Source organism: Ictidomys tridecemlineatus, chromosome 2 (assembly GCF_052094955.1).
Source record: "Ictidomys tridecemlineatus isolate mIctTri1 chromosome 2, mIctTri1.hap1, whole genome shotgun sequence".
Lineage (NCBI taxonomy): Eukaryota > Metazoa > Chordata > Mammalia > Rodentia > Sciuridae > Ictidomys > Ictidomys tridecemlineatus.
The window spans coordinates 48,982,881-48,996,267 of NC_135478.1; the positions used below are offsets into that span (position 1 = coordinate 48,982,881).

The window sequence follows — 13,387 nt, forward strand, 5'->3', positions numbered from 1 at the left end:
TGAGGTTCATGATCGGCTGTGGAGGGCTTGGGCTAATTACGTGCTGTTCTCCTCTAAGTGGACTGTGTCTGTGAAGAAGTACATTCTGAGCATTTTCTTAGCTCTTGGCAAAAGGAGTTGAGAATTCTTCAATTCTGTTTCCCTGTTTGGAGGTCTATTTTTCTGCTCACCAGCTGCATGATAACAGCAGTAGCACCTCTGCCTATCACCTGTCTCTAGCTCTCTCCCCCTGAGCTCTCAAGGTCATAGGGGCTCATGAGCCATTTCAGGATTGTGTAGCTCCTAAGTTTCAGGTTAACATTAAGTATTTTTCTCCAGATGAGGATATTGACTTAATAATGTATGCCTCCTCTATTAAACCATGCGTTGTAGTTGTTTTTATTATTATTATCTGCAGTGCTGGGGATTAAACCCAAGGCCTTATGTGTGCTAGACAAGCTGTGTGCCACTGAGCTACACTCTGAGCCCCTAAACTTTTTTTTTTTTTTAATAAGGTCTTTGACTCTTTGCTCTATCCCCAGCACCTGACCCTAGTTCCTTATACAAAATATGTTTTTAGACAATAGGTGGATGGTTGGTTGGAAAGGACAGGTTTTTTTTGGGGGGGGGGCTGGGAATTGAACTCAGAGGCACTCAACCACTGCTGCATATCCTCAGCCCTGTTTATATTTTATTTAGAGACAGGGTCTTACTAGGTTGCTTAGGGTCTCACTAAGTTGCTGAGGCTGGATTTTACCTGCATTCCTCCTGCCTCAAACTCCCAAGCCACTGGGATGACATGTGTGTGCCACCACTCCTGGCCTAGGACCACAGTTTTTGTAAACAAAGTTAAACTGGAACACAGCCAAGCTCCTTTGCTTAGGGTTTGTCTCTGACTGCTTTTGTGGTGTAGCTGCAGAGCTGAAGACTGGGAACAACCGACTGTATGTCCCATGACACAGAAAATATTCACTCTCTTGACCTGTATGGAAAAGCTTACTGGCTTATTAATTAGGGGTATCCTTGAAGATTTATACCTAGATGGTCACTTGCCCTGGGTAAAGAGAAGTCCATCCAGGCACCAGGCTTGTCTCGATAATGGATCTAGGAGAGTGTCAGACCTTCTCTTATCAATAGCCATTCTCAGCTGTCCACAGCCATGTTCTGTTGGACAGGGGCCTCTGCACTGGAATTACCTTTGTCATCGTCTCAGCTGTGTAACCACCTCCTTCTTGTTTCCCTTCCTAGTTTGTGGAATGCCTTAAGCTGAACAAAAAACCCTTCCACCTGATAGGCACCTCCATGGGCGGCCACGTGGCTGGAGTGTACGCAGCCTACTACCCATCGGATGTCTGCAGCCTGTGTCTCGTGTGCCCTGCTGGTGAGTCATGAGGCCGAACTTCCCTGTGAGAGACTGGACCAGGGCGGGGTGAATCTCTGACCATCTTTTAAGATTATCTTTTTTTTTTTTTGGTACAGGGATTGAATCCAGGGGCACTCGACCACTGAGCCACATCCCCAGCCCTATTTTTTTATTTTATTTAGAGACAGGGTCTTACTGAGTGGCTTAGCACTCGCTTTTGCTGAGGCTGGCTTTGAACTCGTGATCGTCCTGCCTCAGCCTCCTGAGCCACTGGGATCACAGGCCTGTGCCACCATGCCCGGATTAAGTGTTGCCCTTCTGTGTAATGCCAGCCACTGTGGACTCTCTCGTGTCATGCTTCAGGATTATAGGAAAAAATGGGCAACCTCAAAGGGAATCAGTCTCAGCTGTGCCCTAATGCTTTTCTACAGGCAGAAGGCCTATGTTCTGCCCCAACCCAGGGACAGCTCAAGAGAAGATTCACACACTCCCCATGCTCTGGGAGAGGACCAGGGGGGTCCAGGACAAGGGAAGAAGGAACAGTCCGTCACTCCGGCCCTGAGTTTTTCTTCTAATCTGTGGTGCCTCAGATAGCCTCTAAACGATACAGGTGTGCAAAGGGCACAGGCCAGGTGCTTCTAGGCTTGTTCTCATATTCTGTCATATGTGTTAAAATGAAGATTCTGCTTCAAGAGGTTGAGTCTCCTGCATTTTTTTGGCGGGGGGGGGGGGGGGCGTCCAGGTGTTACTGATGCATGGACTTGTGTGAATAACCAGCCTTAAAATACCTTGAAGGATTTTTTTTTTCCTTTGTTGCCCAGCGCATGGTTTTGACTTTGAGCACACATGACAGTGCCAGTTAAAAAGAAATCTTGGGAGGCTGAGGCAGGATAATAGCATGTTCAAAGCCAGCCTCAGCAATTTAGTGAGGCCCTAAGCAACACAGCGAGACCCTTCTCTAGATAAAATATAAAAAGAACTGGGGATGTGGCTCAGTAGTTAGGAAGCCCCTGGGTTCAATCCTTGTAGCAAAAGAAAAGAAAAGAAATCTACTGGTGAAAGAAACTGGAAATGTATTAGCTTTTGGCTGCTATTGAAAGTTGCCTACATAAAATGGGGGTTGGATGAGCTGGACACACATACCTGTAATCCCAGCAACTCAGGAGGCAGAGGGAAGAGGATTGCAAGTTCAAGGCCAGCCTTAAAAAAAGCAAGTTAGCAAAACTTTGTCTCAAAATTAAGGGAAAAAAAAAAAAAAAGGACTGGGGCTGTTTATGTAACTCAGTAGTATTGTAGTATTGCACCCCTGGGATCAATCTCTGCTACCGAAACAAAAGAAGGCAGATGTATTGTCCAGCTGTTTGGGTTTAAATCCCACAGGTTTGCAGTATTCAACTGATAATCAGTTTGTACAACGACTCAAAGAACTGCAGGACTCAGCCGCCATGCAGAAGATTCCCTTGATCCCGTCTACCCCAGAAGAGATGAGTGAAATGCTCCAGCTCTGCTCCTATGTCCGCTTCAAGGTGCCCCAGCAGGTAAGGTGGTCTCAGCATGACGCTCTTGCCCTCTACGTGGGGCTGTGGTAGTGAACGCCAGCTTCCCTGCTCCATCTGTTCATCTACAAGTAAACAAAAAAAATTACAAATTGAAATGAGTTTTAGAAAGGAAATGAAGATGGGGGATTGATTAAAAACAGAGGGACAGGGATAGCTCTAATGATCTCTGTGAGGAGACCCCTTGTGCAGTATTGGAAAAGGCATACAAGTTCAGGGCTAGGGAAGGAGAGCAGATGGCTGGAGCTAAGAAAGAATGGGTTGTGATAACGTTGGAAAGGGAAATGGGGTCTAAATCAGATTCTCAATTAAAAAAAAATCTATTATGAGTTGTCAGCATGGGAAAATTTTAAGACAAAATAAATGATGGCACTTCCAAAATCTTTCCTTCCCAGGAGAGCAGAAATACCCAACACGGCTCACTGTGCCATCTTGTGATTGTATTCACTTGTCTGTGTCGTCTACTCTAAGCTCTTAAGATCAGGGACTTTGTCTTAATTGGTTGTTCTGTCCCTAGATCTTAGCACAGTGTTTGCATGAGGTAGGTCCTGGGTATAGAGAGGATTGACCGATGCTTCCATAGGATGCCTTGACGATGTAGGGATGGAGAACGCGTGGGTGGGAGGATAAAGGAATGATGGATACATAGCTCATGCATAATCTATACGTGCATGATCTCTGAAGGTGCACGCATAGATGAATTAGTGGCTGAACGGTTGGCTGGATGGGTGGCAGGATGTGCGGATACTGCAGGAATGGAAGATGGATGGATTAGTGAATCCAGGATGGGATAGACACAGGAATATATGACTCAGGGAAGCGGGGTGGATGGATTCATCCATCAAGCAAGAAGAGGTGAAGGATAGATGGATGCAGGATGGTTAGAGGCAGGAGTACAAGATGAATAGCAGAACAAAGAAAATGTCTGATGCCAAGCACGGTATTGTGCAAAAAATTTTCATTGGTCTCACCTCGGCCTTTTTACTTCTAAAAACCATTCAGATTCTAGTCATGCTCCAAGGGGTCTGTTTAGTCAAAGCAGCCATGAGTGGGTCTTTCCAGCTTCAGTCAGTGCACAGGACTCCGGAGAGAATACATTTGAGGGACTAGCTGTGTTCCCAAATACATGATACATGAGAGGAGTAGCAGCTGCTCATGTGAACCGAACCCTGTACTCTATCTATGACTCCTGAGGCAGAGGAAGTGGAGGACTGTGTTCCTTCTGGCTATAGCTGCTAATAATAATAATTATTATTATTATTATTATTCCCAGGGATTGGACCCAGGGGCCCTTAACCACTGAGCCACATCCCAGTCGTTTTTTATGTTTCATTTAGAGACAGGGTCTCCCTGAGTTGCTTAGCGCCTTGCTAAGTTGCTCAGGCTAGTTTTGAACTCGCAATCCCCCTGCCTCAGCCTCCTGAGCCCTGGGATTTCAGACATGTGCCACTGTGCCCAACCTAGCCATGGCCACTTCTTTGGGTCATCAGGCCAGGTACAGGTGATTTGGCCTGTCCATCTTTACCAGCAAGGAGGGCAAAGATGATACTAAATGATGAACAGAGCAGTATGAGACCCTCTCCAGAATTTTCTCAATAGATTATTTCTTTATTGTTAATAAGCCCTTTATCCCCAATGTTTCAATTTAAAAAAAACTATTTTATATTTGAATATCACTGAATAATTCCTTGATACTATATTCATCCTCATTGCATCGTGAGCTAAGCAGAGAATTTCTCAAGATAAAGCAGCTGTCAGGCCATGTTAGCTGTCTTTTCTATCCTGCAGGAGACCTTGGGCTTCACAGTAATTCCCAAGTTCCTCCCTAATTTAAAAGAAAAGCCTTTTAAGATCCCAATCCCCACTGCATTGTATCATCATGAGAATTTGTAGGACCTGCCTTTGGCAATGCAGTAAATTGCTAGATTTTCTTCCCCTTTTGTAGTGAAGATTTTCTTCCCCTTTTATAGTGCTAGGGACTGAGCCCAGGGTGCGTGCTGGGCAAGCACACACCAGCACTTTTAATTTTTTTTTTTTTTTTTTAAAGAGAGAGTGAGAGAGGAGAGAGAGAATTTTTAATATTTTTTATTTTTTTAGTTCTCGGCGGACAAAACATCTTTGTTGGTATGTGGTGCTGAGGATCGAACCCGGGCCGCACGCATGCCAGGCGAGCGTGCTACCGCTTGAGCCACATCCCCAGCCCTCAGCACTTTTAATTTAATTTAATTTAATTTGTTTATTTTTTAGTTGTAGTTGGACACAATACCTGTATTTTATTTATTTATTTTTATGTGGAGCTGAGGATTGAACCCAGGGCCTTGCCCATGCTAGGTGGGTGCACTACCGCTGAGCCACAACCCCAGGCCCATTTTAATTTTATTTTGAGACAGTCTCGCTCAGTTGCCCAGGATGGCCTTAAACTTGCGATCCTCCTGCCTCAGCCTCCCTAGTAGCTGAGATTATAGGTGTGTGCCACCACCCCCGGCTCTGAGTCTTCTCTTGCCATCTAACTTTGGGCTCTTTATCCTCAGATCCTGCAAGGCCTCGTCGACGTCCGCATCCCTCATAACAACTTCTACAGAAAGTGTAAGTAGCCCCAGCTTTCAGCTTGGAACGTACTGGAAGTCACGCTTCATGACTGGCTGCCTTTCATTTCTTAAACCTCCGCAACTTTGAACGTTTCCTGGGCCCCTGAGGAGAGGAGGTGGTATCCTGGACTGGATGATCTCTTGTCTGTACTGCAGTGTCCCCCGGCACAAATTGGCACACAATTTTTTTAAAATTGTTTTTTATTTAGTCTTTTTAGTTACACACAACAGAAGAGTGTATTTTGACATATTATACTCACATAGAATATAACGTCCCATTCTTGTGGTACGTGATGTGGAGTTTCACTGGTTGTGTATCCATATTGAACATAGGAAAGTCATGTCTGATTCATTCTACTGTCTTTCCCATTCCCATCCTCCCCACCCGCACTCCACCCTGTCTAACATGGTGACACCCCACACATACACACACACACACACACACACACACACACACACACACACACACACACACACACACGGAGCCCATCTTTTGTGAGTCAGCATCTGCGTATCAGAGAGAACATTCAGCCTTTGGTTTGTTTGTAACCAGGCTCACACTTAACTCCGTTTTCCTTTTGTTCTTGACAAGTGTTTTTGGAAATCATCAATGAAAAGTCCAGATATTCTCTTCATCAGAACATGGACAAGATCAAGGTCCCGACACAGATCATCTGGGGGAAACAGGACCAGGTATGTCATAGGGCCCCGCAGAAGACTTGCCTTGAGGAAAAGCAATTTTCTGCTGTCAGGAGAGGCGGCGGATAGCCATGCCACGTGCCAAGGGGCATAGTTCTCTGATTCGGGAGTAGCGACATTTGATTTTTAAAATGAAAGGCAATTTTAAATTTCTTTTTTAATATATCATACTTATATTATTAATAGCAAATCTTATTAAACCTCTTCCTATTTTCTGTAAATCATTCTCTTTTTAAAAATCTTTGAAATCTGTTTTAATTAGTTATACATGACAGTAGAATGCCCTTCAATACGTCACATATAATGGAGTATAATTCCTCATTCTTCTGGTTGTACGTGATGTAGAATCCCACTGGTCTTATAGTTATATATGCACATGGGATAATAATGTCTGATTCTTTCTACTGTCCTTACCCCCTTGCCCCCTCCCCGCCCTTCACTCTCATCACCTCTAGTCCCAGCCACTTGGGAGGCTGAAGCAGGGGATCCCTTGAACCTAAGAGTTGGAGCCCAGCCTGAGCAACTTAGCGAGATCCTGACTTGAAATATAAAGTGAAAAAGGACTGGGCTGGGGGTGGAGCTCTACAGTCCCAGGAGTCCAATCCCCACTACTGCAAAAAAAGGAGGGGGGGAGAATATGGGAATAAATTTTAGTAGGTGGTTCTGTCGGTTTGGTAGGGCAAAGTACCATAGCCTCAGCGACTTAAACAACAGAAGCTTATTGTCTCACAGTCCTAGAGGCTAGAAGTCCACGATCAGGGTGTCAACCATGTTGGTTCTTTCTGTGGGCCCAGAGGGAGAATCTTTTTGTGCCGTTCCCCTAGCTTCTGCTGCTTTCTGGCCTCTTTGGCATTCCTTGGCTTCTACATACACTCTCCTCATTCCTACCTGCATCTTCACATGGGATTCTGTCTGTGTGGCTGGCTGGCTCTCTGTCCAAATTTCCCCTTTTTATAAGAACACCAATAGCTGGGCACGCACACCTGTAAACCCAGTGGCTTGGGAGGCTGAGACAGGAGGATCGTGAGTTCAAAGCCAGCCTCAGCAACTTAATGAGCCCCCAAGCAACTCAGTGAGACCTATCTCTATATCAAATATAAAAAAGGGCTGGGGATGTGGCTCGGTGATTAAGCACCCCTGAGTTCAATCCTTGGTATAAAACAAAACAAAAACCCACCAGTCCTATTGAATTAGGGCCACCCTGTACCCATATACCTCATTTTAATTAATTACATCTGTAATATCTCTGTTTCCAAATAGGGTCACATTCTGAGGTATTAGAAGTTAGGGCTTCAATAGGTTTGTGAGGGGCACAATCAACTGATTAACAGGCTCTGCAAAGAGATTCTGATTGACACTCCCAGAAGCTCCTTTTCTAACTGCTACTTAGAAATCATGTCTTACTGAAAGTTCTTCAAAATGTGCAAAGCAAGAGGAGGCAATGAGAAATGAAGCCTTTAGAAGGTCTACAATGCAGACAGAGTGATATTATCTGCTCAACAGTGTGCTATTGAATATTATAAGAAAGAATATTGAAGTTATAGTCAGTTTTCTGATGCTGTAATAAACTGCCCAAGACCAGGTAGTTTATAAAGACTGAAAGTCTATTTGGCTCAATTCTGGAGGCTGGGAAGTCCACAAGCAGGGTATCAGCATCTGCTCAGTGTCTGGGGAGGGTCTTCTTGCTGCTTGATAACATGGTAGAGGGATCACATGGTAGAACAGGGCATGCATACTAGACACAGCTCACTTTTATTTATTATTTGATTTTTTTTTAAATTTTTTTAATATTTATTTTTTAGTTTTCAGCCGACACAACATCTTTGTTGGTATGTGGTGCTGAGGATCGAACCCGGGCCACACGCATGCCAGGCGAGCGCACTACCGCTTGAGCCACATCCCCAGCCCTAACCCATGAACTTTTGGGGACATATCCAACCCACATTAGGCTCTGACATGAAAACCATCGTTGTGAGCCCGGTCAGGGCTATGAAAGCAAAGATAGGAATCAGGCTGCAGTCCCAGAGGCCCACGAGTGCACAGATGGCCCAGGCAGAAAACCCTGGAAGGAGAAGTCAGCTGTATGCTCACGGTGCGTGCGAGACGGCAGGGGATGGTGTCTCAGGGCAGCCAGGTGCGGCCAAGGATGCACAGCCCGGGAATAGGGACAGAGAAAGGAGGAGGGTCTCCTTTCTGCCGCAGCCAAGGGACTGAAAGAAGCTTTGTGCCTCATTAGAGAAGCGGGATCCAGACTCAGCCAGACGGGGGTCACTTGATCAGAGACCAAAACCAGAACAATGAAGGCCTTTCTTCATTGTGAGAATCTCAAAGGTGGATGGGGCTCTCAGGGGGCCAGCAGGGAGAGGCTGTGCCCCGTGGGTTCTACAGAAGCCAGAGCGCTGGCCTTGGGGGCAGCAAGTCTCCATTCCGGCCCTGCCTTTGCTCTTCATTAGCCTGTGACCTTGAGCAGGTCACCCAGCCCCTCCAAATCGAGGGTGTCTCTTCCACTGCTGGGGTTTTTCGTGAGGCTCTCATGAGCTAATGTGTGTTGCAGCGGTCTTTCTCCAGTTATCTAAGAACACGTGATTTATTGCACATGTCCTTTGCCTCCACTCATGGTCCAGAATTTTCTCCCAGACTCTGAAGTCCATTTTGCTCCAGGGAAAGAGCCCAGCATTCTATGGGTCTGCCACAAATAATATGATCAGGTCCCTTGCGTTTCATGGACCATCCCAGGACCGAGACCAAACAGCAGAGGTGACAGGGACCCTTTATTTCATGACTTTTTGCTCTCTGGCTCTTTTTCTACTCTGTCATCAATAGTTGGTGTCATAGCACACATCCCCATCAGGCTGAATTCAGCCTCTCTCTTCTTTGGACCCCTATCACCTGCAGCTCTACTGCCCAACCAGAGGGGAAACTGGGTGCACTGCCATCTATGCGAAGGGGGACTCCTGGATTTGGGCAGTAGACAACCTGTACAAGTGAACCCGGCAGCCCTTCCTGAGATGGTTTCTATACATTAATTTAAGCATTTCTCCTCCCTATTCAGTCCACCAGAGCAGGAAGGCCTTGTGGAGAGAGACAAGGGAATTACTCTTTACGTCTCTTTTCCCTGCTGGCACGTGCCTGGTAGGCAGGAGACCCAGAGTACACAGTGAGTGAGCAAGCAAGAAAGTGAGTGAATGAACTAGCAGAGGGACAAACCCATCAGCTAACTGCCAACACGCCTCAAGTCAGTTAACAGGTATTTATTAAGCACCTACTATGTATCTGATTCTATATAGGCCCTAGAGATACAGGAGAGACCAAGATAGGATCCTGCCCTCTGGCAGCTTATGATCTACCGGCCACTGTAATGCATGACAGGGTTAGAACATGGGTGAGATGACGGAGATGTATCATGCAAGTTCCAGGGTTGGATCTTATCTATAATTATAATTTTAGGGGGGGAGGGGTTTACCAGAAATTGAACCCAGTGGTGCTTAACCACTGAGCCACATCCTTCGCCCTTTTTTATATTTTTTTTAGAGACAGGGTCTCATTGAGTTATTCAGGGCCTTGCTAAGTTCCTGAGGCTCATTTTGAACTCAGAATTCTTCTGCCTTAGCCTCCTGAGTCACTGGGATTACGGGTGTGTGCCACCACCCCCAGCTCATATTTATAATTTTGTATCTTTGTTCATCATGCATTTTTTGCATTTGTGTTTATTTTATAAAATACTGCATTAAAATATTTTTCATCTTGATTGCTGAGTATTCTGATGCCCATTTAAATTTTGTGCCCCTGGTGAATACCTCATTTGGCTCACCTCATTCTGTCCCTGGCCTAGGATAGAATGGAGGCAAGAGTTTTTTTTTTTTTTTCTATGTCATTTATGTGAATAATCTGTTCGAGAAATTGCTGCTCTGATTCCGCAATTGTGCATATTTCATCAGGGCCCATTGAGCAATTTCACACGGGTGGCAGTGGAGAATGCTGGCTTTGTATAACAGTGCCCAAACCAGAACTCACGTGGGGATTTTGCCCTTGAGTTGTGGTTTCTGGTTTCTCTGCAGAATGCAAGTTCCTGTCTTCTCACCAGTTGATTCCATCTGCATTCCCTCTCAGTATTTTTTCATATCACTGAGCTTCACTCCTGCCCAAATAGTGACCACAGCAGAAATGTCCAGGCTCTGCTGGCTGCTCCCCTCTCCCTGGGCTCTGTATTCCCTCATCCTTTCCCTGGGTGCTCTGAAGTGCTCCCTTCCCTGGCTGAGGCATTCTGTCTATCTTGCTTCTGGGTGGGTAGAAAACCTTCATTTCCAGGCACGGTGGTGGCTCATGCCTGTAATCCTGACAACTCAGGAGGCTGAGGCAGGAGGATCATGAGTTCAAAGCCAGCCTCGGCAACTTAGGGAGGCCTTCAGCGACTCAGTGAGACCCTGCCTCTAAATAAAACATTAAAAGGAGTGAGGATGTGGATCAGTGGTCGAGTGCCCCTGAGTTCAGTCCCTGATACAAAAAAACCAAAAAACTTCATTTAATAATCTGGGTGGATGGACTAAAGCTCGAAAACAAAAATATACTAGAGTAGCCGGGCATAGTGGAGCACACCTCTAATCCCAGTGGCTCAGGAGGCTGAGGCAGGAGGATTGCAAGTTCAAAGCCAGTCTTGGCAACTTAGTGAGGCCCTCAGCAAATTCAGTGAGACCCTGTCTCTAAATAAAATATAAAAAAGGGCTGGGGATGTGGCTCAGTGGTTAAGAGGGCCCCTGAGTTCAATCCCCAGTAACAGAGAAAGAAAAGAGTGCTCAAATTGGGTGGCCTCTTTGCTTTTGCCTTGAAGGTGGGCGAGGAGGGGCCCTCTTGTCTGGGCTGAGTTGCAGGTGAAGGCCATTAAGAGAGGGGCAGTGAACGCAGATCCTCCAAGTAAGGACGCTGGGAGGGAGATCACCAGATTGGCATAAAGGTAACGGAGAGGAAAATGAGAGCCCTGGGAAAGTGCTGGCTTTCATGCTGGAAAAGCACTCCCTCTTATTCATCAACCTCAGGGTCTGGGGCACACAGCCCTGGGGATCCCTGAAGCTTCTTCCAAAGAGGGACCCCCTGCTCGTGGTAATAAGCACTCACCTCTTCCTACAGTCGGGGCTGCCCTACTCCAGCTGAAAGGCTGGCTGCTCAAGTCACGCCCCTTGACCCAGCCCCTGGTTCCCAACTAGCGTAACAGTGCCCAAACCAGAACTCACGTGGGGATTTTGCCCTGCTTCCCCACGTGCCTCGAGTGGTGCCCTTCCCTCTGCCCCTCCCTACTTTCTGCATGCTCTATCTTGCCACCTTGCTCCTGGCTGACCCTGTGCTTTCCATGACTTCTCGCCCTCTTCCTCATTCCGTGAAGAACCCACTCCCCCGACCACCGGCTCTCCCAGGATTCAGGAAGAATAAGGTCTTCTCAGCTCCTCCCCAGGGCTGCCAGCCTCCAGGATCCTCCCCTAGCAGAGCTCCTGTCACATCATTCTGCATTTGTCTCTTGACCTGTCTGCCTCCCCAACAGACCATAACCTCCTCCCAGAAGGGACGTGGTGTCCCTTCCACCAAAGTATCCCTGGCCGTGAGCTAATTCTTGATACCAGATTGCAGAATCAAACAGGAGACAGGCTGGTCACTTCCACCAGGGCTCCATCAATGGCACCCTGAAGTGACTTGGTCCTCCCGTTCGCCCCAACAACCTGACCCCTGCCAGGTCTCAGTGGGAATGGTCTTCACAGAGTGTCCTGTCTCTCTCCCTCCCTGTCCGGGCAGGTCCTCGATGTGTCTGGGGCAGACATGTTGGCCAAGTCGATCGCCAACTGCCAGGTGGAGCTTCTAGAAAACTGTGGGCACTCGGTGGTGATGGAGAGACCCAGGAAGACGGCCAAGCTCATCATCGACTTTTTCACTTCTGTGCATAACGCAGACAACAACAAGAAGCTGGACTGAAGCCCTGGCCTGCAGCCTGCATCCGGCACTCGGCATCCACTCCCGTCCCCAGAACCTGACGCGGCCACCACTCTCAGGGATCCTGCCCCAAATGCGGTCGGAGCGCCAGTGTCCCTGAGGAATCCAGTCCCCTTTCCCCAGTATCCTTGGTTCCACAGAGCTTCAGGGGCCACAAGGAAACCCTCCAAGATCTTTTTCCCAAAATGGAAACTAACATGGAACAAAATCAGAACACCCAGCCATGAAGTCTCCTGAGAGGTCTTCAGGTTCGAAGAGGCCATCTGGGACCATCGTCATCCAGGACGTTTTCTTTAGGAGGTTCCTCACACTGGGAGATTTGTTGCTTCAGATATATTTCCCTGCATGGTCAGTGGCTTCTGTAGGAGAATTAGTCCTCATTCGCCGAACCCTCTTGTTTAGGTCTAAGATAAGGTGTTGCACGGAGGCCCACCTGTGAATGTGCCCATGAGCCACAAGATCAGGGAGGAAAATGGCACGTGCAGAGAGCCACAGCTCCAGCTTGGCCGGCCCTCAGAACTGCCTTGAGCAGCAGAAAAACACGTGGGTGGTTTGTTGGGCACCCATGAGTCAGGTATGCAGGGAGTGAACCCAGAAGAGTCGCAGAAGGAAGAGCACGTGGTAGGGTGGGTTTCCTAGATATAATTTTATTATTTCCAAAAATAGGACTAATAAAGCAATAATGTTCTAAACATCTATCTAAATAATCAGACCCGAGTTCCACCCACAAGCGACTTGTGAGCCTCTTTTCTATTTTGCTGTGCTACTGAAAACCCTTGGATGTAAAAATACTAGTTTGTTAATGAATTCTGTGAATTCTGTGAACAGTAACGTGATTGAAAATTGAGTCTAAACAGCTGTAAAAGTGACCACAATGATGTGAAATAAATAAGTCTAGATCAGCTGCTTGCGGGTGGTTTCTATTTCTGAGCTCCTAAGTAAGTGCAATGTTGGTGGATTTTCTGTTCGGTTTAGAATATGTTTTTAAAAATAAGGTGTTAGGGCTAGGGATATAGCTCCGTGGTGGAGTGCTTGCCTAGGGTATATGAGGCCCTGGGTTTGCTCTCCAACACTGGGGAAAAATGATAACAATAAGGTAAGGCTTGTTCTACAGGCATTGGAAGCCTTTGCTTGGATGATTGATTAGTTTCATTTTAAGAAATCATATTTGCAGTCAGCTTTGGTGACACATTCCTGTAATCCCAGCTACTTGGGCTGCTGAGGCA

The 13,387-nt window shown here is 46.8% G+C and overlaps 1 protein-coding gene and 1 long non-coding RNA gene across 4 annotated transcripts in view; both read left to right on the forward strand.

Moving 5' to 3' along the window:
* Abhd6 (abhydrolase domain containing 6, acylglycerol lipase) overlaps positions 1 to 13,063 on the forward strand; it is a 44,453-nt gene extending 31,390 nt beyond the window's left edge. For all 3 annotated transcript variants that reach the window (XM_013362061.4, XM_005317168.5, XM_021730844.3), the window contains 5 exons: positions 1,228 to 1,360; positions 2,723 to 2,880; positions 5,430 to 5,484; positions 6,079 to 6,179; positions 11,967 to 13,063. In XM_013362061.4, the coding sequence (XP_013217515.1) occupies positions 1,228 to 1,360; positions 2,723 to 2,880; positions 5,430 to 5,484; positions 6,079 to 6,179; positions 11,967 to 12,143 (624 nt within the window). In that variant the 3' untranslated portion in view covers positions 12,144 to 13,063. The remainder of the gene's footprint in view (positions 1 to 1,227; positions 1,361 to 2,722; positions 2,881 to 5,429; positions 5,485 to 6,078; positions 6,180 to 11,966) is intronic.
* On the forward strand, positions 6,186 to 11,402 carry LOC144375074 (uncharacterized). Its single transcript, XR_013434472.1, has 2 exons — positions 6,186 to 9,432; positions 11,014 to 11,402. It is a non-coding gene; the product is annotated as an uncharacterized LOC144375074 (long non-coding RNA).
* Positions 13,064 to 13,387: the final 324 nt, after the last annotated feature.